The 23,378-nt window shown below is 59.5% G+C and overlaps 1 protein-coding gene across 2 annotated transcripts in view; it reads left to right on the forward strand.

Annotated features, from left to right (window-relative positions):
• The window catches only part of Alpl (alkaline phosphatase, biomineralization associated), a 53,158-nt gene extending 36,446 nt beyond the window's left edge, over positions 1-16,712 (forward strand). For both annotated transcript variants that reach the window (XM_027937340.2, XM_071618695.1), the window contains exons 2-12: positions 653-819; positions 4,356-4,475; positions 4,726-4,841; positions 5,941-6,115; positions 6,738-6,913; positions 9,673-9,816; positions 11,501-11,570; positions 12,778-12,912; positions 14,607-14,798; positions 15,023-15,142; positions 15,791-16,712. In XM_027937340.2, the coding sequence (XP_027793141.2) occupies positions 759-819; positions 4,356-4,475; positions 4,726-4,841; positions 5,941-6,115; positions 6,738-6,913; positions 9,673-9,816; positions 11,501-11,570; positions 12,778-12,912; positions 14,607-14,798; positions 15,023-15,142; positions 15,791-16,056 (1,575 nt within the window). In that variant the 5' untranslated portion in view covers positions 653-758 and the 3' untranslated portion in view covers positions 16,057-16,712. The remainder of the gene's footprint in view (positions 1-652; positions 820-4,355; positions 4,476-4,725; positions 4,842-5,940; positions 6,116-6,737; positions 6,914-9,672; positions 9,817-11,500; positions 11,571-12,777; positions 12,913-14,606; positions 14,799-15,022; positions 15,143-15,790) is intronic.
• Positions 16,713-23,378: the final 6,666 nt, after the last annotated feature.

A 23,378-nucleotide genomic window follows, 5' to 3' on the forward strand; every position in this document is an offset into this window, starting at 1 on the left:
GTTATCTATAATGTGGCCACCCAGAATAGCTACCCTGACCAGCAGCCTATTCCCATAATTCCTCCTAACAGCTTTTACGTCTCTTATCAAAAATGACCCGCTCTAGAAGAGAATGTAGCAAACGGGTCCCGTGGGAGCAAAGGTCCCTATTGGAAAGGGCATCAAAAGTCTCAAGAACATCAAAAGGTGTTTCAGAACAGGCCTCTCCGGGAGTGGTCTAGGAAACGGCAGCATCGGAATCGCCTGGGAACTGGGAACTCCAGTCAGAGAGTCTGGGCTGGAGCCCGGGGATGCTTACCAAGCCCTCAGGAGGCCCTGAGGCAAGCCACAGCTGAGGAGCACTACACAGAGAGCCTGCATCCCGGCCAGGGTGGATTCAAAGTGGGAGTCTCCTGGGAAGTGGGGTGGACCGACTTTGCAGCCCAGAACCTATTTATCCTTATGCAACTATTTTTGTGATTTCATTTCTAGAGAGAGAGAGAGGGAGCCCACCTGGCTTTGGCTCCCAATGGCCAACCCCATGCGGGTCCTGTAGTAGGTGCTCAGCAAACACTGGTGGAATGAATCAAGTTACGAACACCTGAATGGAGAATTGAACTCCAGAGCGGTGCCCCCACATCTATTCTTTGTTTTTTTTCCTTCTAATTTCTAGGATTGGAACATCAGCTAACGGTTGATCACTTCTCCTCCTCCTCCATATCCACCCACATCCTCCGCATCTCTGGGCTCCAGAGAGGAAGCAGCTCTTGGGGTGCGCCATGATTTCACCACTCCTAGTACTGGCCATTGGCACCTGCCTTACCAACTCCCTAGTGCCAGGTAGGACTGGGGGGCACAGGTGGAGGGCGGGGAAGGCCTGGTGCAGGTGGGGGGGTAGGGTGAGGGCAGGTGAAGTCATGGAACCATCCAGGGTCTTTGAGAATTGAAAACAAGTGTGCAGAGCCCGAATCTCGGCTCTGCCCCTGCATGTGCTTCAGTGGCCAGGCCCCTCTTCCTCCCTTTGTGTTAGCCTATGCTTTGACTGGGGTCCTCTCCTCCCCTTTGTCTGGAATATAATGAATTCTGTCGACTCCTCCAGGTCCTGGCTTTGCTCACATTTCCTCGTGGTTTGAGTCCTTGCTTGGGAACTCATCTTGGATGGGAGTTTTGTTTGGTCTTATCTTCCTGTTGGAGGTGCATTGGAGGGGTCCCTACCCTGTGGTCTTGACCTTGATCCTTTCAGGGCCTGACAAGTTCTCATGTCAATCTCTCCGTTTGCAGATCTTACACTTCTAAATTCAAATCCCCACTTAGACGCGCGGATCTGCAGTGGCGTTTCCCTTCCTCGTGGCTGGCTCTTTCCCTTCCAGTTTCGAGGCCAACTGTGTCTATTATTACATCAGCTTCTGTCAGACCTGCATCTGAACCACATCCCATCCTCTGCGGCAGCTGCTTACCTCCCTGGTCTTGAACTTCCTCCTAAATTCTGCCTCGTGGGGCTTTCCCGCCCCTCTCTCCTTCCTTCCTGAAGCCGGAGCTGGTTGGGGCTGTTTATCTTTCTCAGCGTTTCTGTAGCTGGCGTCGGAGGGGCGAGCCTCTCCTGCTGTCCTTCATGCTGCTGAAATCCCCACTTGGCCCCCCGAGCCTCAGTTTCCCCATCTGTGCAGCAGAGATAACGTTCCCCCTCCCTGGGACTGCTAGGGAATGACGTGGGACATTCACCGCCCAGCGGGAAGTGGACACTAGGTGAACATCAGTCTCTTAGGAAAATGATAGACAGGGGTGCAGAGAGGGCACTGACCCTGCAGTCAGTGGCAGGGCCCAGGATAGACCCCAAGCACGGCGGGATTCCCAGGCCAGCACACCATCTGACCTCACCTTCCTGTGTGGACCCCTGGGGACCCAAGGTCACGCTGATGGAAGTCCTGGCTTTCTCAGCACCCACAGTCCCCCTGGGTGCAAGATGGGTCGGTGGATGAAAAGCAGCAAATGAAAAAGTCTTCAGCGAGTAGCAAACCCCCCTCCCCCATTCCGCTCTTGACCTTCCGGGTGGGCAGCGGCACTGCGTTCCCTTCCCCAGGTATGACTCGTGGGGAGGGCAGAGACCTTCAGTGTACACTGTGATGAACCTTTACCTGTACTCACACCCGGTGACCAGGTTGGAAGATCATTCGCAGGCACAGGACAGGACATCAGTGGGACTCTCTGGGCCCCTCCCCCAGAGCCCCCTCCAGAAGCCACAGGAGCAGGCTTCCTCCGGCTGCCACCGTAGTCTTTTGCTGTTTTGAGTTTCCTGTGCATGGAGCCTGCTTCAGTCCACTTTCTCGCTGTGCTGACCAAAAGACCCGACAAGAACAATTTTAGAGGAAAAGTTTATCTTGGGGCTCAGGGGTTCCGAGTTCGTCCCTGTCGGGATGGATGCGCTGATCAGTTCAGGTCTAAACTGATCACTTCACCTCGAAACTCTCCTGCATTGGCTCCCTCGTGAGCTTTTGGGGGACACCTCATATCACAGAACCATATTCTACACACTGAGAAGGACTCCACTGACGTAGCCTCCTACCTTAGGCTTTTGCAAGTGGCATTTAATAGTCTAGAAACAGTGGCCTTCTGGGATTCAGGTGTCTCAAGCCATCATGGCTTCAGCCAGATCTCTGATGATTAAGACAGTCTGACACTCATTGAACCCTTTCAGGGAACAGGCCCCGGGGCTGCTCGGGTGACAGACGGGTTCTGCTCTCAATGCAGGAGCAAGCACAGCGGGGACCGGCAGGCTGGTGGCAGAGCCCGTGCTGAGAAGGCAACGGGTGCAGGGCAGGCTGGCCTCAGCCAGGCTGCTGGCGGCAGGTGGTCAGGATGGGGACAAGTTCTTCACCTTCTCAGTGCCACCCCAAGGGGCCAAAGAGGCTCTGTGACTGTGATGTGTGGAGGAAGGCAGGAGGGAGATTGGAGCCAGGTCACGTGGCAGCCAGGTTTCTCCCTCAGAAATCCCCAAACTGCCTGTGGGCAGCCATCAGCCCCAGTTTCCTGAGAGAGAAACTTCAGGGGACAGCACTTGCCAGCACACAGCGGGATGGAAAGGCCACAGCCTCCAGATTCCCAGCTGGGGACTTGGCCTGTACGGTCTGAGACAGGGGACTTGGCAGACATTTCCAGAAAGGAGACGGAGCTGGGCTCCCTGGTGGAGGCGGCAGGCAGAGGGGCTGGGCTCCGGGGCCGCGCAGGGCCACTCCTGGTGGGGCGTGGGCATGCTGGGCCCAGGGCTGGAGCGGAGCCCTGCACCTCCTCGCCCGTCCGTGCGTGAGTGACCCCTTCTTCCCTGGTGCTCTCCTGGTGCTTCTCCTGCTGTGGAGGACAGGAAGCTGTTCCCAACCTCCACCAATCACTGTCTCTCTGCTGGGAGTCTCCAGATTACACGCAGATGCGGCTGCGTGTGAAGCCCTTGGCCGGCCTCCCAGAAACCATGCACACGAGGGAGAGGACCCTCCCGAGAGGCCAGGGAGGAGCCTCATGTCCCCAGCCCTGGCCTTGGTCCTGACCCTCCACCTCTCAGACCTCAGCCTTCCCCCCGCTTCAGGGGGGGGCGCCACTGAGAGAGAATCCCTGAGGGACTCTGCCTCCTGGCTTCTAGGTCCCCACAGGCAGCTTGGATGGGCCCCAAGTAGACGAAAACGCTGCGTTCAGTGGGAAGTTCTGCACCCCCAGGGAGGGGACCCGAGGCCTCTGCATGGGTCAGGGGAGACACTTGCCCCATTTGACAGGGGAGGAAACCGGCTCAGGGAGGTCACGTGCCCAGTCATGCGGCTGGTACTTGGCACAGCTAAGGTTTAGACTGAGGTCTGTCAGGTGCTGAGGCTGTGGATTGATTGCTAGATGAGACAGACAGACAGACATTCCTCGTTTATCTCAAAACCCTAAAGCACTGTCAAAATGGGAGTTATTGGTGACGAGCGGGGGACGGGCAATCGGAGCCTGCCCTCCTTGCTGATCTGTCCTACCAGGACTGATGACGTGATCTCTTTAAATTTGATGCATTTGACAAAAGGCAAGTCTTGTGTCCAGTGCTGTCACCTGGTGGGTTTCCTGCTGAACCTGCCGTAATGACTAAGCTGAGCAGAGTTTATAATTGATGGCTGGACACATCTGGGGACTCCTGCAGTTGGAAACAGTTTGTTCTGTTGAATCAGTTAAATGTCACCTTGTAATTGCTCTAGCGCCTGTTTGTAAACCACACTGTTGTCTGAGGTGGGCGAGCATCGCGCCCTCCCGAGTTCTGACTTTCCAGCCCCCACCAGTGAGGTGCTGGGGTGTCTGTAAATCCGGGGATGGGAGGCTGTCCCCCAGCCTCCACCAAATAACTGCCTCTCTCTGCACAGAGGAAGAGAAAGACCCCAATTACTGGCGAAATCAAGCTCAGGAGACCCTGAAAAATGCCCTGAAGCTTCAGAAGCTCAATACCAATGTGGCCAAGAATGTTATCATGTTCCTGGGAGACGGTGAGGCCAGGGCCCAGGCAGCGAAAGGGGCTGGTGTCCAAGAGGCTGGGCTCTGGGGAAGGGGGCTTGCAGAGGGGGTCAGGCTGGGGACCTAAGAAGTCTGCTCTGCCCAGCAGCCCCCGAGAGGTCTGGGGAGGGGAGGAGGAGAGGGGCAGACCTGTGACATCTCCTGCTCTGGTGCCCACTGCCCCTAAAAGCTGCCTGGGGAGGCCGGGAGCCCAAGAAACTGAGTCCCCCCCCCCCACAACAGGGATGGGTGTCTCCACGGTCACGGCCGCCCGCATCCTCAAGGGTCAGCTCCACCACAAACCTGGAGAGGAGACCCAGCTAGAGATGGACAAGTTCCCCTTCGTGGCCCTCTCCAAGGTGAGCCCCAGCCCTGGGGCCCTGGCCCGAGCCTCCTACCTCTCGCTTGGGCTGCTTGGAGGAAAGAGCAGGAAGATGGCATCCTCGGTGTCACTATGGGTCCCCCACTGTGCAGCCACTTCCCAAGCCTGATTTTGAGCCTTTTAACTTATAGATTCTAAAAAAAAAAAAAATCTTTGTGCTGAAGTGTGACATAACACGGAAAAAAGTGCCCATGGAGCAGCTTGAACATCCCTGAGCTTCAGGGTCTGTACACCCACCACCCAGGTCGAGTAACTGGGTGTGGCAGCAGCCAGGGGTCCCCCAGGCCCCTGCAGCCCACCCAATCCCGACAGTCACCACGATCCCGACTGTGTACTGGCCTGTGTTTTTGGTGTGTCCTATACAGAGTGGCCCTGGCTCCCTCCCTCCCTCCCGGGCCATCGGGGATTTCATTAGGTCACTGGAGTAAACTGTCTAGTGTTGGGAGCGCTAAAGCACCTGTTCCGGGGGGGGCAGAATAATCATCCCAGATACTCCATCAGGCCTCCTCGAGGGGAAGAGTGGGATTGGGTTCTTTTCTGTGCCTCTGGGGAGCTCCCGGGCTGGTGAAGAAGAGAGATAGGCAGGTAGATCTGGGTCTCTGTTGGAGGTCAGGATGGGGTAGGAGGCACCTGGCAGGAGCGTGGCAGAGAGGTCAGTGCTGGTCTCCCGGCCCCTTCCCCTCCCCCGCCTCCCTAGGCCCCCCAACTCTTCAGGGACCCCGTTCAGCTCCCTTCTCTGAGACTCTGTTCCCAGGCTCCTTGCTGGCTGCTGCAGCCCCAGAGACCCAGTGCGAGGCTTTTGCTGACCCAGCCTGACCCCCATGCCTCTGCCCAGCATCTCCCCAGAGCTTGGAGGCTTTGGCTGCTGCCCGTCACTGCCAGGGCCCAGGCAGCAGGCAGCAGGCAGCTCAGTTAGATGACCCTGGGGCTCTGCAGGGGCCTCTGGCAGCGGGGCCCAGCCAAGCCTGTAAAGGGCCTCTGGCATCCTCCACGCCTGGTCCCCATGGCGTGAGTGGAGGTGGGTGGCAGAAGGAGGGCCAAGGCCGGCCACCCCCAACGCTGCCCCCTGCCTTCAGACGTACAACACCAACGCCCAAGTCCCCGACAGTGCTGGCACTGCCACCGCCTACCTGTGTGGAGTGAAGGCCAACGAGGGCACCGTGGGGGTGAGCGCGGCCACCGAGCGCACCCGCTGCAACACCACTCAGGGGAACGAGGTCACCTCCATCCTGCGCTGGGCCAAGGACGCTGGTGAGCCTTGGGGCAGGGGCAAGGGGTGAGCAGCTATGGGAAATGGCCATGCTCCATGGCTATCTGGGCCTCAGCCATTCTGACCAGAGAAGGTAGAGAAAAGCTCTCCAGGGCTCCAGCTGTCCGCCAGGGGGTCACGAAGCCCCTTCCAGGACAGGGAAGGCCCGTGGTCCCGGCTGCTTAGATGTGGCCCCAGCTCAAGTCCCTGGGTCTGTGCATTCGACTGTAAAATCGGACTGAAAACGTAGCCCCTTGTAGATTTGAATGAGGAGGAAAGCTCGGAGCCCAGGCCACCCCGAGGGGATCCATGGGGTCCACTCCTTCCCCTTCCTCCTGGGAATTAAAGGCCTACCCCAGGGACTTTGGAGTCAAGGGACAAAGCCAAAAGACCCAGGTGATGGGACCTTGCTCCACCTGAGGGCCCAGGGATTCCTGCAGGAGGTTCCTGGGGTTGTGGATGGAGGGGGACCCCACCACCCTCTTTGGGCAGTTGCCCTCTGCCTCATACAGTCAGGGAAACCCAGGCCCAGGCAGTCAGAGGCCAGTCTTCAGCCAGCAGAGGGAGGGAGAGGGCAGCTGATGTCCCCACCCGCAAGGGGCCAACTTTTCCTCTGAACCTCAGGGAAATCCGTGGGCATTGTGACCACCACACGGGTGAACCACGCCACCCCCAGCGCCGCCTACGCCCACTCAGCCGACAGGGACTGGTACTCGGACCACGAGATGCCCCTGGAGGCCCTGAAGCAGGGCTGCAAGGACATCGCCTACCAGCTCATGCACAACATCAAGGACATTGACGTGAGTGGGGATGGGCCCGGGCAGGGCAGGGCAGCCCTGGGCTGGCCCGGGAAAGCCGCCTGGCCTGGCTCCCCACACACCTGGGAGGGCTCCCAGCCCAGTAGGGGATTTGCGGTCGGGGCCGGCAGGCACTGTTAGGATTTCTCTGCGACGGGGCTGCAGGGTGAACCCTCAAGTGACCGCCACCACAGCCTGAGAACCAGGCCCCCGGGATCATTCGTGAACTAGAACCTGGGGCCGTGCTGCCCCCTCACCAGCTCTGGGAGTTGAGGGTGACACAGTGACCCTCTGGGGAGGACCTGTCCTTTTGCTCGGTGTGTGGCCTAGGGTCGGCCCCTTAACTTCTTTGAGTCTCCCCTTTTATCTCCTCCTGAATCGGACCTACCCCGGGAGCCCGTTGCAAGAACCGAGTGAGCTTATCCCTGGGACATTCCTACTGGCCCGGTCCTGCGGGTTCTCGGGACGCTCTCACGTGACAGCACATGTCCTTGCGCCAAAGCGTGCACTTGGGTGTGTGGCGTGCGCAGGCCTTGCCTGCACACCTGTTCTTGAGTGAGGATTTCTGTTTTGTTCCAGTGCCTCTTACCTGCTGCAGGGTACCCGAGGGGCACATCAGGGAGACTTGGATCCCCTGAGCCTGGAATGGGGGGATGCGGGGAGGCTTAGAGGAAGCCTCAGGCCCCCTCACCTGCTTCTCTCTGCGGCCACACTGGCCTGCCCTCTGTCCTCCATGCAGCACCCCCTAATTTCCGGGTGCCACCTGGCCCTCTACAAACATCTTCCCTTTCCTGAGTGGCAGGGGAAGCCCCCTTGCAGGACAGTGGTCCTGCAGACCCTCGCGGCCTCCACCGACGGCCCTCCCCTCCCTGAGCCTTGGTCTCCCCACCTGTGCGCTAAGAACAGTGAGCCCCACCTGCCGGCTCCCAGGGCCTCTGGAGGCGGCCACGAGGCCGAGTGTGAGAACTGTGTTGTACCAGCACGGGGTGGTTACCAGCTGCTCGCAGGGGAGGGTTGGCAGGAGCAGCCCACGTGGGGCGCCAGGAGCTTAAGGTCAGCCTGAGTAGAGGGAAGATGTTTGGGGTGGGGGGGGTGGCGAGGGTGGGGGTGTCCGCAGGGACCACGGGACATGGGCCAGGGAGTGAGTGAGGAGGGGGCTGTGTGCCACCCCCTTCCTCCTCTCGCTCTCCTCTCCCAGCCCCATGGGCCCCTTCCCCACAGCCACTCCGGAATCCCCAGCCCCCAGGCTATACATGAAACAAAACTCCTGGTGTCCGCCCTGAAAATAAATATCTTGCTTAAAAAAAAGAAAGAAAGAAAGAAAGAAAGACACAAACCCAAACCCCAAAGCCAAACAGCAAGCCTGTTATTTGGGAGTTTAATGAGCCCGTGTGAAGTCTCTGCTGGGATTGGAAACTATGAGGCTCCAGCAAGAAGGCTGGGGTCTCCATTTCCCACTCTGAAAATGCCAAGGGTCAATTTCTGTGGGAACGGTGGGAGGGAGGGCAAGGGACCCATGACCTGGGGTCCCCTTCTCCTTCTACCCTCACAGCCACCCCTCCCCAGAGCTTCGCCCTCCTGCAAAGGACCTCGTCCTTCTGGAAATAGCTTTCATTGTCACTTGGTGGGGACCCCCTCCTTGGGAAGCTTCCCCGTGGGTGTCGGGGGGCCGTAGAGGACCCCTGCACTTCCTCCTGGGATAGTCGAGTGGACGTTGTTCCCAATGTATAGATAGGGAAACTGAGGCTCAGCCAGGTTAAAACGACAGGCCCTTGATCAACAAGCGAGCGAGTCTGGATTCAAACCCGAGTACAACCGCAAAACCCAAACCTTGTCCAGGTCCCGTGACCCCTGCTGTCCTGGGGCACAGTCCCCAGGTCTACCGCTGGCTGGGACACTCCCTTTCCACCCCACCAAGCCTGAGGTGGGAAATGGAGTGAAGGTAGAAAAAGGGCCCATGAGGTGCCAGGCCTGGGGCAGTGGCCTGGGCTGGCACCCACGGTGACAGGAGGACACCGGTGTGGTGGTCACTGCGGGCAGCGACTGTTATGCTCTTGGCCCTTGTCTTAAAAATAGTCAGGACTTCAAACATGGACTCCCAAGGAAAACAAACAGTCCCGCGTCCGTCTGCCCGCTCACGCCAGCCGCGGCGGGTAAAATTAGCCCAGTGGTGACTACACAGCCATGCGGCCGTCCCCACTGTTGGCCCAGGCCGCAGGGGCTGCTCCCAGCTGGGCTGCCCCAGAGACCTCCCTGTCTGGGGCCGCTCCCTGAGCACATGCTGCTTCTCACGGTGGGAGAGGAGGCCCCTGGAGGCCCGTCCTGGGCTCAGCAGACCTGGCAGGGCAGGGATGCTGGAGGCGGAGAAGCCCTGGGTTCAAATCCTGGCCCTCCCACTAGGCTGTGTGGCCTTAAGACAAAGAAATCACATTTCTGTGCCAGTTTCTTCATGGGGAAATGATGGGCGCCTTCGGGGCTCAGTGCCTGACACGCAGGGCTTTTCTTCCGTGGTGGAAGCTGGCGTGTCAGGCTCGTAATGAAGTCATCGGAAGCTCCAGTCTCACCCAGAAGCCCCAAAGCAGCGATTTCATTTCCCAGGCTGAAAATGTGGAGGCTCAGAGAGGGCTGGACCCGGGACTCGGGGACTTGGGAAAGTCTCCCACCTCCCCAGGGACCCCAGGAATCCAGCTGAACAGGCCAGGGCCGTGGGGCTTCTGGACATCTTGGAACCCCGGCGTGCTGATGGCTCCTGTCCCCTTTAGGTGATCCTGGGAGGTGGCCGGAAGTACATGTTCCCTAAGAATAAAACCGACGTGGAGTACAGGATGGACGAGAAGGCTGGGGGCACGCGGCTGGACGGCCTGAACCTCGTGGACATCTGGAAGAGCTTCAAGCCTAAAGAGAAGGTAGCCCGAGCAGGCGGCTGGGGGACCCTGGGCTGGGGACCCACTCTGTGCCTCGGTGTTCTCTGTGAATAGGGATCACCACCTGTCCCTCCACGGGTTCTAAGGGACCAACAGTCCTGTGACTGGCACATAGTAGGTGATCAACTGGTGTCTTCCTGCAGAGGAGGGCACAGAAGCCCAAGGCGCAAGGATGAATCAGACCCAGGGAATGTCCTATGCTCTGATGGCGGGCAGCCTGGGGTCTGCAGGCACCCAGAGGGGACAGGCCACGAGGGAAGGGCCCGGAAGTCCCTAGCAAGTGGAAGGCAGGGGTGGAAGCAGTAGCCCTGGGCAGATGGCAGGAGGGCACAGGAGTGTGTGAACCAGGGACCTTTGACCAGGGGAGGGAATGGGCGGGGCTTGGAGAGGGTCCCAGGCTGTGGCTCTGGGAAGAGGCTCTGTCCCTTTAAATCTGTACGGTGCGCCTGCTTGGGGCAGCTGGGGTCTGGAAATGACTGTGGTCAGGCTGAAGACAGTGGGGAGCAGCCTGGCAGCCGCTTTGATGTCACTCTGGGGTTGGGTTTCTCAGGGCCAGGACTGGCCCCTGGGGAGGCGTGGGATGAAGCTAGGCCAAGAACTAGGTGGGGACAGGGCCCAGCTATGGCCCCCAGGGTCTGGGGCGGTGTGGGACTGAGTGGCTTCTGGCCCTTTTCTGCCTCCTGCATCGGCTCAGGCTGGCCAGAGACACCACCCCTCCCAGCCTCAGTTTCCCCACCTGGAACACGGGGCTGAGCTTCGCCCTTCTTGCCCTGGCACTGCCTCTCGAGCCCCGAGATGGGGAGGGGCCATACCATGGCCCCCGAGTCCTGCCAGAGGGGTCACTGTCTGGTCCCGGATGGGTGGCATTCTAGAAAACCAGACCTGAAGAGTGCGTGTCTCATCAACGTCACCGTGACCACCTAGGAGCTGCAGGTCCTGGGTGTCTCGGGGTCCTTGTCTGTGAAACGGAGTATCCTCCGGGGACTGAAGTGAGGACCAACTGACCTCACGTAGCAGGGACTCGGAGCCCGACTTTAGTCTCCTTGCCCCCCCCACAGCAGCCTCTGAGGTTTTGAAGACCACTGACCCCAATTCCACTGCCCAGAGAAGGCAAGGGGTGTCCTGAGGACACACAGCTGATTCTTGGCAGCCCTGGGTCCCCAGGTCCAGGCCTGAACGGTGCCGTCTCCAGACTGAGCTGGGCCTGCCTCTGTCTGTGTCTACATGCCCCAGGGAGGCTACACCTCCTTTGTCTCCCCTCCTGGATGGGGACCCCAAGACAGGGAGGGTGCGAAGCTGCCTTACCACCACCCCAGACACAGCTCCTACCCCTCAGTGGGCACCCATGGCCCTGGGGACCTGGGCCTGCCTCCTCTTTGCCCCGTGACTCCCCTGACAACTTCTGCTTGGCCCCCGGGGCTCCGGTAGGACATCACCTCTACCAGGAAGCCCTCCCTGACCCCGCCTCTGGGCTCACCGCCTCCTAGTTCCCCAGAGTCCTGCCCCACTGCATTCTCCACTAGAATTGCCTATTTGCTTGTCATTTCTTGAGGTCAGGGAGGGTGGGTCCTCAGGGAGGGATGTTAAATGATGGAAAGAAACAATGAAATGCCCCAGACTGAGGCCAGCTGGGGACGCACGCGCTGACCCTGTCCCTGCCTCCTAGCACTCCTACTTTGTCTGGAACCGCACGGAGCTCCTGAGCCTCAACCCCGACAGCGTGGACTACCTCTTGGGTAAGTGGGGCCTGCAGCTGGGGCTGTGTGAGCCCGGGCCCCAGGAGAAGCCCTGGCCTGCTCCCTCTTAGGGCCTTTGTCATCCGTTTCTAGGACCTGGGAGGGGTCAGGAAAGGTGTGTGTCCATGGAAGGAGGCCTGAAGCCTGCTGGCTGTGCAAAGGGATCAGCCCCATCGGGCTCAAGGAGAAATTGAAGCTCAGAGAGGGCGGTGGCCTGCAGCATGCCACACAGCTGAGAGCAGTATGACCCAGACAGCCAAGCCCTGGCTGGGAGCCAAGGCTTAAACTGCCCCTGGATTAGGGGTGGGCAGAGGGAGGGGACAGGGAGCCGGAGTCAGCCCAGGGACATGCCAGGGAGGAAGCCAGTTAAGTTGTCTCTGCCCGTCCTGATGGTTGACCCTGCTCCGCAGGGAATGGAGAGTAGGCAAGGGGCCCGGGGCAGCCCTAGGTGGCCAGTGTGGGAGGGGACCACAGTAGGGCATGAACTCCAGGGGACAGGGATTATTGGGTGCCATCTTGGAAGCCAACTCCCACCTGCTTCCAAAGCACCCAGGACAGCGTGTGGCCCGAGTGGGCAGTCCCTTGTTGGAGCTGTCCGGCTGTGTGCACCCGCGTGGCAGCCAAGGTGTTCTGGAAGGACACTCAGAACTGGAAACGCCCAGATGGGCTACACGGGCAAGGAGTGGTCACTCTCCTATGTCACAAGAGAGAAAATTGAGCTCAGGGAACAAAAGGGACAATGACGTCAAACTTCCTGCTGTGCCACAGTGGCATGGCCCCGGTGCCCCTCCAAGCTCCCACGGAAATACGCCTGTGTTCACGTTGCCTGGCCAGATCCAGGCCAGAGCCCTTGCCTTGAAGCCATGGCACTGTGTCCTGGGTCCTCCATGCTGAGGCAGGATGACGGAGGAGATCTCAGATCTGGCACTTCCCAGCTGCCCAGCAAGAAGCTGGACACCTCTGAGCGTCCGTCTCCTCCTCGGTAGAATGGGCCTGGAGATCCCCGGACCCTGGTGGTGGTTGAGAAGATGGTAGGAACCGTGGGCACAATTCTGGACCCACAAGAGCCACCCAGATAGGCTCCTCCCCCACCACACCACCCCCAAGTTGGGTGTGGGAACCTGTGTTCCTGAGACACCCCGGGCTCCTGGTGGTCCTCCTGGCAGGGCCAGGGCGTGCGACATCCACCTCGTCCTTGTGTCCGCAGGTCTCTTCGAGCCTGGGGACATGCAGTACGAGCTGAACAGGAACAATGTGACTGACCCGTCACTCTCTGAGATGGTGGGCGTGGCCATCAAGATCCTGAAGAAGAACCCCAAAGGCTTCTTCTTGCTGGTGGAAGGTAGGTACCCCAGCCTGCTGAGAGGACACTTCCAGAATCAGCCCTGGAGCCAGGGGAGGGGTGGTCCAGCTCTTAAAGGGAACTTCCCCGTTTGGGGACGAAAAGAGAAATTCCCTTTGGGCTGAGGAACTGCAGACTGGGGGTGGGGATGCTGGAAACCCCCACTCAAGCTCCCCCTGCAGACGACTCAGAGAGGCCTCCTCAGCGCAGAGGCTGCCATTCCACACGGGACTCCTGGCTTGGCCTCTGCGAGAGGCTGTGAAGTCAGATTGGGGATCTCGTCCTGGTGCTGCCACCCACTGGCTGTGTGGCCTCAAGGGGTGACAGGCCTCCGCAGGACTCAGAAATGGGAACTACTTGGAACAGGACCCAGCGAAGGATAAGTCCTCAGTATTCCTGTTATTATCATGGTTAGGATTACGCACTAGCCCAGGCAGCCGCAATGGGAAGTGAGGGGAATGATAAAAGATTCCGGATCTTTCCGGAGCTCTGAGAGCCACTGCCCTCTGTGTTTCCTCACCCTGTCCTGTGGTGATGTGCGTGCACACACCCCCACACAGACACGTGGGCCTATTTGCACAGCCACACTCTCCCCACACACATGTGCACGGGCTCCTCCACCTTCCGGGGGCCAGGGGCCGCCCCCCCAGCTTGGCTGCTCTACTGCCAAACCCCGGGGTTCCCACAAGCCCAGCGGTCTCGGCCTGGCCCTGAGCAGGCCTCTGGTGCTGAGGAGCTAGCCAGGAACCAGTGGTGGCTGACACGCTTCCCCGGGGATTGTCTTCTTTGTGAGCAGGGCCAGGCCAGCCTGCCGGGCCAGCTGCTCCCAAAGCCACAATAAAGGTAAGGCCCGCCCTGCAGCCCGCCGGCCAGAGCAGCGAGGCCGAGGCTGGTGGAGGGAGGGCAGCCTGGCACCCAGGCGCCCGGGCGCAGGACCCTCAGCTGGGCGTGTCCACCCAGGCAGCATCTGCTGGTGGGCAGGATGGGGAGGTGTCCCCCAAAAGCCACTCAGCCCTCAGCTGTGAGGCCAAGCTCAGAGCCAGGGCTGTGCATGCACCGAGGGAGGTGGCATGAGCTTAGGCCCCCATGGGCTGGCATGGAAGGCCTCTCTCACGGCGTGAGGACAGTGACCTGGGCCTTCTGTGTAGCGGGATTGTTTTCAAGGTGGAGATGGAGAGTCACTCCTGCCTCAGCCCCCGCAGGCCCCACCACGGGCACCCGCTCTCCCTCTGTAGGCCTCATGTGCAAACAGGGCCCATCGCGTCCATCTCAGCCCAGGCCCGCGGTGGAGGGCACCCTGACATGGCTCTGCTGTGCCCGCCTGCAGGGACTCAGGGCTGCTCCCCTCCCCGGCCTCCCTGAAGTCCTCAGCGACTCTGAAGAGACAGTGCTAGGACAGACGGGTGGTGGCACGGGTGGACAGACGGCAGGGAATTCAGTCTGGCGGATCTGCCTTAGGACCTGGGCTCTGCAGCCTCCGTCCCTGGCCTCTGGTCCTGCGGCCCCTGTCTGGCCTCTGGAAAGACCAAACGGCTCACGGGACGCCTGAGACATGCCTGGCCCACGGTGCTTCCTAGTGACAGTCACTGTGCGCGCCTGTCAAGGCAACTGTGACCTGGACAGGGTCGTGGGGCTTGAGGGGGCCGATCTGCTCCCCTTGCCCCCTCTCAAGGCCTTTACCTTGATGTCCTAAGGAGGCAGGATTGACCACGGACACCACGAGGGCAAAGCCAAGCAGGCGCTGCACGAGGCGGTGGAGATGGACCGGGCGATTGGGCAGGCAGGAGCCATGACCTCTCCGAATGACACGCTGACTGTGGTCACTGCTGACCATTCCCACGTCTTCACCTTTGGTGGATACACCCCCCGGGGCAACTCCATCTTTGGTAAGGGGCCTCCACGGGGGCGCAGGAAGCAGGAAGCAGCCCGAGGGGAGGACCAGCGGTAGCCGGGCAGGGAGGATGGGCGTGGGACGGGGCTGGAGCAAGTCAAGTGTGCGATGCTGAAGTGGGGTCTGCGTGGCTGGGGATCGAGTAGGAGAGAGGAAGGACAGACGGACAGGAAGAGGAGGGGATGGATGGATGGTGGGTGGACCCTTGTCTCTGTGCAGGTCTGGCCCCCATGGTGAGCGACACGGACAAGAAGCCCTTCACCGCCATCCTGTACGGGAACGGGCCTGGCTACAAGGTGGTGGGCGGCGAGCGGGAGAACGTATCCATGGTGGACTATGGTGAGACCCCAAGGCCAGGGCAGGACAGGCATGGGGCAGCCCTTGGGACAGGCTGGGAAGAACAGTGTAGCTTGTTGCCAATGTCAGTGGTCCTGGAATAGCCCAGACTTGAGTGAGAGCAACCTCCATTTGAATCCCCTCTTACAATTTAGTAGCTCTGTGACTTTGGGCATGGACCATCCCCTTTCTCAGCTTCAGTTTCCTCCCTAAAAAGGTTGTGCCTTCCAAGGACTTTAAACTGGAGGATTCAATAGGTCTGATAAGCTTAGCATGGTGCCTGGCATATGTAGGTACTTGGTGTGTTACAGTCGTTTTTACTGGCTGTGTAATATTCCAGCCCACGAGGCTTCGCAGTTAGCTCATCCAGCTCCATACCGTTGAGTATTCATTTGCTCTTGACACCCCAATAGTCCCTGGGGGGGGCCGATGATGCAGCCATCGGTGACTTCTCTTTAGTCGACTCTTCCCTGATAATCCAAATAGCCCAGAAAAAGTTAATTCTCTCATGCATGCTAGGCAAGTTCTCTACCACTGAGCTACACCTCTTTCTTTAGTGGGGCACTCAGGCCGGCTGGATGGGGAGGGAGAGGTCACTTGCCCAGCGCCAAGGCCCAGTGGGCCCTCAGCCACGTTTCTCCTGGCCCACAGCTCACAACAACTACCAGGCCCAGTCGGCTGTGCCCCTGCGCCACGAGACCCACGGCGGGGAGGACGTGGCCGTCTTTGCCAAGGGCCCCATGGCCCACCTGCTGCACGGTGTCCACGAGCAGAACTACATCCCCCACGTGATGGCGTACGCAGCCTGCATCGGGACCAACCTGGACCACTGTGCCCGGGCCACCGCGGCGGGCAGCCCCACTCCGGGGCCCCTGCTGCTCCTGCTGGCGCTGCTCCCCCTGGGCACCCTGTTCTGAGGGCTCAGGGCCCGGCACCCAAAGCCCACGGCAGATGGCCAGCTTCCCCCTCCCGAAGCTGCCGACTGCCCGGCAGCCCACACTTCCCGGGCGGGGAGGCCAAGGTCCCCGCAGCCTCTGCAGCTGCCAGGACAGGGGACCCAGGAACTCACTCCCCTCTGGAGTCCTCCACGGGGCCAGCCTGACCCCTGGCCTCGGCTCTCGAAGCCCTCCCGCTGCCCTTGGCCAACAGGGTCGGTTTTCTTGGGCAGGCAGAGCACAGACTGCAGGAACTCTCAAAGCGTCTTATTTTTCTAAGATACTTCTCCAGACCCACGCGGCTGCACCTCCATGGAACATGCCAGACCCAGCCCTCCCCTTCCCTTCCTCTTCCTCTGGAAGCCCCTGGGCCCCCTGCTCTTGGTCCCTGAGCCCAGCCATGCCTTCGGGGGGACCAGGCCTCTCTGCTCAGGGTGGGGGTCACTCCCTCCCTCCGAGGTTGCCAGGCTCCCAGGAAGCCACCTCCTGAGACTGGCTGTCCTCGCAGGGTGGCCAAGCTGGGAAGAGCAGCCTGGCGGGGCTGCATTCCCCAGCTCTGAACACACACCAGCTCCTCGCTGAAGCCTCTCTCCTGTTTGGAAGGAAAAAAAAAAAAATCTCCTTTCGGTGTTGGTTAAAAGGGAACACAAAACATTTAAATAAAAGTTTCCAAATATTTCTGAGGACAGGGCTGCGTCTTTGTGGTCAGTGAGAAAGAGACTGAAATAAGCTCATTTCTCTGGGAAGAGCTGGACTCGGGAGCAGGAGGGTTGGGCAGGGACGTGGGGCTTCCTGTCGGCCTGGGCAACTCTGGACAAAGGCTTTGTGTGTCTGGGTCTCAGTTTTGCTACCTGTGAAGTGGGAGAGGGTCCTTACAGAGGAGGGCCTGCCTGAGACCCACTGCCAAGGGTCTCTCGTGGCCAGGTGGCACCCCTGCTGCGGGGACCCAGCGACTGCAATGCCCTGGCCCGTGGTAGCACATCCATCCCCAGCCTCGCACAAATGCGGAGTGCCTGCCGGGCTCTGATTAAGGGCAGAGGGCTGAGCCCTCAAGGGGCTTCCGTCGACCTTGGCCTTGGCCATCGCGCCTTCCCAACTCCAATGCTGCACTCAGGATCCCTTACAATATGAAAAGGCTGCTTCTGAGGCTCCAATGGATTCCTCCACATTTATAAGTAAGGACACCAGGAGCGCGGGAGGCGATGTGATTGTCAAGGTCCCCCACGTTGTGGAGCAGGGATTTGGACCCAGATGGGTCAGATTCCAAAGCTCCTGGACTTAATGACATCCCTTCTTTGTTTATGATACACTTCCACACTCCTGCCCACCAGGTCCCCGCCAATACAAATGACTCAGAGCCCACGCTGGGTAACTAGGAACCAAGAAAGATGAGAGGCCCTGGGCCTGGGGCGGACATCCTCCAGGATGGAAATACAAACCAAGATTCGTCTCTGAGCTTCCTGGTAGTCCTGGCAAAAAGGGGAGCACAGCCAAACTGTGCTGAGATACAAAGGAAACTACAGGGGCTGGGGCTGGGGCTCAGTGGAAGAGCACTCGCCTGGCACGTGTGAGGCGCCGGGTTCGATCCTCAGCACCACATAAAAATAAATAAAATAAAGGTGTTGCATCCACCTAAAACTAAAAAATAAATATTTCCCCCCAAAAAAGAAACTACATACATACATTCTTTCCGGGACACAGCCACCTCATCTTGGACTGCGTGGTGCAGTACATTCAGGTGTTATTCTTCTAATATCTTCACAATTTTTGCCATATCTCTGTACTATTATTTCCTTAACTGATCTTTCATTTCATATGTAAGCAGTTATTTTTTTTTTTAAGTTTCCCAACTGGGTATGGTGGTGCACACCTGTAATCCTGGCAGCTTGGAAGGCTGAGGCAGGAGGATCACAAGTTCAAGGCCAGCCTCAGCAACTTATGGAGGCCCTAAGCAACTTAGCCAGACCCTGTCTCAAAATTTAAAAAAAGTAAATAGGGCTGGCGATGTGGCTCAGTGGGTAAGCACCTCTAGTTCCATCTCCAGTACCCAAATAATAATAATAGAAGTTCCCCAGCACCGCCTGAAACCCAGCCACCTGTCTCAGGGGTGTGCAAACCGTACCTGGTATCTTTGATTGAGTTTCCCACACCCAGACCCTAAGATAAGGAGTTGGGCCCAAGTTGTTTGTTAGAGGAGCCCAGAGAGCACCAGCTGGGGACAGAAGCAGCAGAGCCCGGAAGGACAGGGAGCTGAGAACGCTTCCTCTGTGGCTGGGGGTTGAGGAGGTCGCCATTGGTGGGTGGCAGCAATGGACCCCTCTGTGGACCCCTGGGGGACAGTGTAGGAGAGGTGCTCCAGACCTCCAGACCCCCGTGGGGAGAGGAGCAGGTGTATTTCCTCTTCTGTGTTCCTCCCTCGTTGGCCAAGGGTTCCTCCCAGGAGAATTGACCTTGGCCTTCCAACAAAGTCAAGGCCAGCCTCAGCAACTTATTGAGGCCCTAAGCAACTTATCCAGGCTGTCTCAAAATAAAGAAATAAAATAGCCCTCTCGAAGGGCCGGGGGGAAGCCCCATGGCATGGTGCAGGAGCCCTGAGTGCCCAGAGGATACCAGCCCGTGTCATCTGGGGGTCGCCCACAGGGCTAGGAAGCAGGGGGCTGTGGATTACAGAGAGGGGTCCCCATCTCCACTCTGTCACCTTCTTCTTCCTGGGGACTCGGGCAAGGTCATCGACATCTCTGGCACCCCTGCCCAGCGCAGGGTCTAGTGCGTGGTGGGCACTTAGGACCCTAGGAGGGCCAGGAGCTCTCCCTACCCCAGGGCCGTGTGTCCTCCCAGAACCAGGCGTGGCTGAGCCTCAGGTGCCCTCAGCTCCAGAGCCCTCTCCAGCCTCCTCGCCCAGGTGGGGCCTGGCTCCTGTCCCCCAGACCCCCTCGGCACACTCTGTGTTGCCCATCCTGGACTTGGGTCCCAATCTGGTCATCGAGGCAGAGGTCGCAGCTCCAGCCACCAGTATCCCCGACCATGAAACTAGACGGTACAATGACAGCTTCTTGGGACCGGCCACTCCCCTCCGCTGCGCTCTCAGGCTGTTAAAGGTAAGCCCAGAACCTCGGGACCCACACAGTCAGAATTTACTTCCATCTCAAGCACCAGGGGTGTGCCTGGCCAGGAGGCGGGGACCCTGGCCCTTTCCACCTGTGGCTTAGCTCCTGGACGTGCTACCTGACCAGCGCCTCCATGGGGGGAGGTGACACACCTGCTTTTAAACCATTTCTGCCCCGACAACCACACTTCCACTCCGAGCCCATAGATAAGAATTTGTCCTGAGCCCACCTCGGGGCAAAGGAGTCTGGGAAATGTAGTTTTTCATGGGACATTTAGATCCAGCTAAGTCTCTACTGTAGGCACCGTCTTCTGCACAGTAGGGTGTGGTAGCACCCCTGGCCTTTGACCTCTAGATTTCTGGGGGACAAAATTGCCCCCTGCACTGGGGGAGATCGCCTGCTCTAAAGGGGCACCAGCGGGGTCAGCTCTGTGGGTGTCGGACACCAACAAGCGCCCCCACACATCTCTGTCATTGGGATATTTCATATCATTGAAGATTTGGAATTCTGAGTTTTTTGAAAAATTGGAAGACTCAGCTGGCCCTGGACCCCACCTCTCTGCTGGGCAGTGGTCAATTGGGGCTGAGAAATGGCCGCCCATCAGGGAGGTGTAGCTCCTCTGGTTGCCACAGTCCCCAACCCAAGAGGGGAGGCCACGGGGAGGGGCAGAGGGGACAGGAGGGAGCAGAGGCTTATCAAGGGCAGGGGCCTGGGGTGTGAGGTGCAGAGAGGACTTCAGAAGGAAGCACTGTCGGGGAGAGTGGGCAGGAAGGCCTCAGGTGCAGTTCCAAGAAATGGGGATTTGACCCTGAAGACCCTGGGAGCTGTGAGATGTCCTGACCGTCATGTTTGAAAGATCATCCCCTCATCCTGACATTTTTTTTTTTTCTTTTTGTACCGGGGGCACTTACCCACTGAGCCACATCCTCTGCCCTTTTTTGTTTTTTTATTTTGAGACAGGGTCTGGCTAGGTTGCTTAGGGCCTCTATATGTTGCTGCAGCTGGCCTTGAACTTGGGATCCTCCTGCCTCAGCCTCCTGAGCCACTGGGATTACAGACATGTGCCACCGCGCCTGGCTGGAAGCCAGTTTTGAAGTCACTTCAAGAAGAGGAAGTAGAGGGCTGGAGGCTAGACTGAGATGGCTACTGGACAGTCGAAGCTGGGGCCATGGAAATGGGCTGGGAGGGAGAGGACGAGTCCCAGGATGGCCCTGACAGTCCCTGCCTGTTGGTCAGAATGAAGCTGCCTGACACGGGAACAGACAACCCATCAGCAAACTAAACGCTCTAGGTCTGAGCCAGAGGCAACTGGACACCTACTACGTGCCACCCACCCTATGAAGCGCCCAGAGAGGGCAGTGGGGTGAGGGGGGCTGCAGCCCTAGGGCAGGCCTCGCACACCACACCCTGGGAGGTGGCCTCCCCTTTACAGATGAGAAAATGGGTGTTCAGCAGGGCAGCCAGCCCCCAGGCCCTGTGACTTACAGGTGACGGCTGGATTTGGAGCCTGGATGGGTCTGCCTGGCTCCAACCCATGCCTCTCCTTGAGTTTCTCCCAGGAAAACAACCCCAGCCCATCAGCCAGACTCCGGGCTCCCTGGTGGGGTGGTGGACAGAGCCCTGGGTGGGGGCCGCGGGAGGGAGGCAGCGAGTTATAATTAGCCCTGGGGGCTGAACCCGAGACCTCCCACCAAGTCAGTCCCACCGTGGGGGCCGGGAGGGGATCAGGTTCTCAGGAGGCTTTGGGCTGCGAGGTTCCCTCCTGGGGCCTCCTGGCTGCCCTGCCCCAGCCAGGCGCCAGCCCTTCCCTGGCTCCTCCACGGTCTGCGTGACCCTGGGGTGGAGTGGGCATGTGGAGCCGCCGACCAGGGGGAGGCAGGCTGGGCTGGAGCCCCTGGTTGGGGCCGGCCGGCCAGGGCCACCCTCAACCTCCCGCCTCCTGGAGCCCAGGATTAGGATCCCGGTGGGGCCCTAGCACAGTCACAATGAGGGACACTTCGTGGTGTATCGCCTGGGTCCCAGGCACTGCTCCTGCGTGTCCCACACACACATGACCTCATTTTCCTTCCTACCACCCTGGGAGGATGGGACTGTCATTATCCTCATTAACAAACAGAAGCAAAATCTGGCAGCTTATGGGAGTCGCACCGTTAACCAGGGCCAGGGCCAGCACCTGGAGCCAAGCGGCAGGCTCAGAGGGCAGGGTTTTGTTTTTGTTTTTGATTTTTGTGCTGCCGGGGATGGACCCCAGGGGCGCTCCACCACAGAGCTACATCCCCAGCCCCCTCTTTAAATGTTATTTGGAGGCAGGGTCTAAGTTGCCGAGGCTGGCCTCAAACCTGGGACCCTCCTGCCTCAGCCTTCTGCGTGGCTGGGACCACGGGTGGTGTAGGCCACTGTGCCCGGCCAGAGTGCAGGTTTAAACACACTGGGTTACCTTTGGTGACAGACAGGGCTGGACTTCAATGCCTGCTTCTCCTGGAGCACAGGTTTCCCGCACTGAGACTTCTAGGAGACAGGAGGGCTGTGTGTGGCTGAGGGTCACTGTGCCCATCCTTTGGTCCTGGGGTCAGAGGCTGACTGGTCATCACCGCCTGCTAACTGGAGCCCACTCCCTTCTCCGTGGACTCCTTGACCTTGAAGCCAACCTCCCAGGCTGGGGTGATGGGCAGGGGGTGGGGAGGGCTTCGGAGGAACACAGAGGAGGGGTCCAGGTGTAAGAGCATGAGCCCCAGGTGTGTGGACGGGGGATGTCAGAGGCTGGACCTGACCACCTAGCCCCGAAATTGGTAGTGGGTGCCCGTGCTGAGTCCCTGTCCTGTGGGCTTATCCATGCCAGGCGGGTGGCTCCAGGGGTCTGGGCCCCCCGAGTCAACCTGGGTAGAACACCTTGGCTCATTAGCTTCCTGCCCACACAGGTCACCTGGCTGCAGGGACATCACAGCAGCCATGAGGCTGAGCACCGAGGGCGGCTGCCTGCAGGGGGAGAGAGGACCCTGCTCTGGGGACATGAGCAGCTGCCATTGGACACCCACCTTCAAGGTGAGGTAGGTGTCCTGACCCTGCCCCTCTCTCTCTCTCTCTCTCTCTCTCTCTCTCTCTCTCTCTCTCTTGAAGGAGTCTCCTTCCCCCAAACCCCAGGCAAAGCTCAGGGCTGGAGTGGACTTCAACAGTCCAGGGAAGAAAGGCAGCACAGAGAGGCTCAGACGCCAAGCCGAAGTCACGCGGTGAAACGGGCAGAGGAGTCCAGTGTCCACTTCCAGCAGAGGGTTCTCATGGCTTCCTGTCAGCTATGCCAGAGCAGCCGGTGTGGTGAGACAGGAGGCAGCAGGGACTTCAGCTTCACCCTCCTGCTGTGGTCCCTTCCCACCCTCTGACCTCACTGGAGTAGGACACAGGCACTGGCCCATTTTTCAGATAAGAGCAAGGTCCAGGGAGTGACTGGGGGTGCGACTGGAGCTGGTGGTCAGGGAAGGCCTGTCTGAACTGGTGACATTGGAGCTGAGACCCAATTAGTGAGATGGTGGCTTTGCAAAAACCTGGAGGACAAATTGCTCTCAGCAGGGAAAAGAGGGAGGCGGCGATGAACTCGCCACGTTTGAGGGGCAGAGCAAGGTGATGTGGCCCCAGCGCGAGGAGGGGGCAGTGGCGGGGGCTGGGCAGGGGCCTACGTTTGCTTCTGGTGGCGGAGGGCTGGAAGCATGGGCGACGTGACCACTCATGCTCTCCCTCGATGGCTCTGGAGTGCCAGGAGAGGACACTGGCGCGGGCCGGAGGCCCTGTGTCGTGTTGGTTGGAGCTGGCGGTGGCGGGAAGGCGCTGGAGCCCAGACATGCTGGAAGCTCAGCCAGCAGGGCTTGCTGGTGGACGGCGCGTGGGAAGAAGCGAGGGAATGGGAATGGAGGTGCTGTCATGGCCACGGGGGACCAGACCTGGGGAGAGAATGGAGCACTGGGGCTGCAGCAGGTTGCGTTGGAGGCGCCCACTGCCCTGGGTGGGAGCGCTGGACAGGGGCCGGGAGAAGGGGTCTGGAGTGGAGGACACGTCCAGGCTGCAGGCCCACAGCGTCATGGTGGTACTTGCAGCAAAGAGCAGAGAGGGGGAGAGGCTGCCTGAGGTCACAGAGAGCCAGCGGCGGGGTTTGAGCCGGGGCCTGTCAGGAGCTCTCACACTCCAGGGGCAGACAGTGCTTTGATG

The sequence above is a fragment of the Marmota flaviventris genome, chromosome 10 (genome assembly GCF_047511675.1).
Source record: "Marmota flaviventris isolate mMarFla1 chromosome 10, mMarFla1.hap1, whole genome shotgun sequence".
Taxonomy (NCBI): domain Eukaryota; kingdom Metazoa; phylum Chordata; class Mammalia; order Rodentia; family Sciuridae; genus Marmota; species Marmota flaviventris.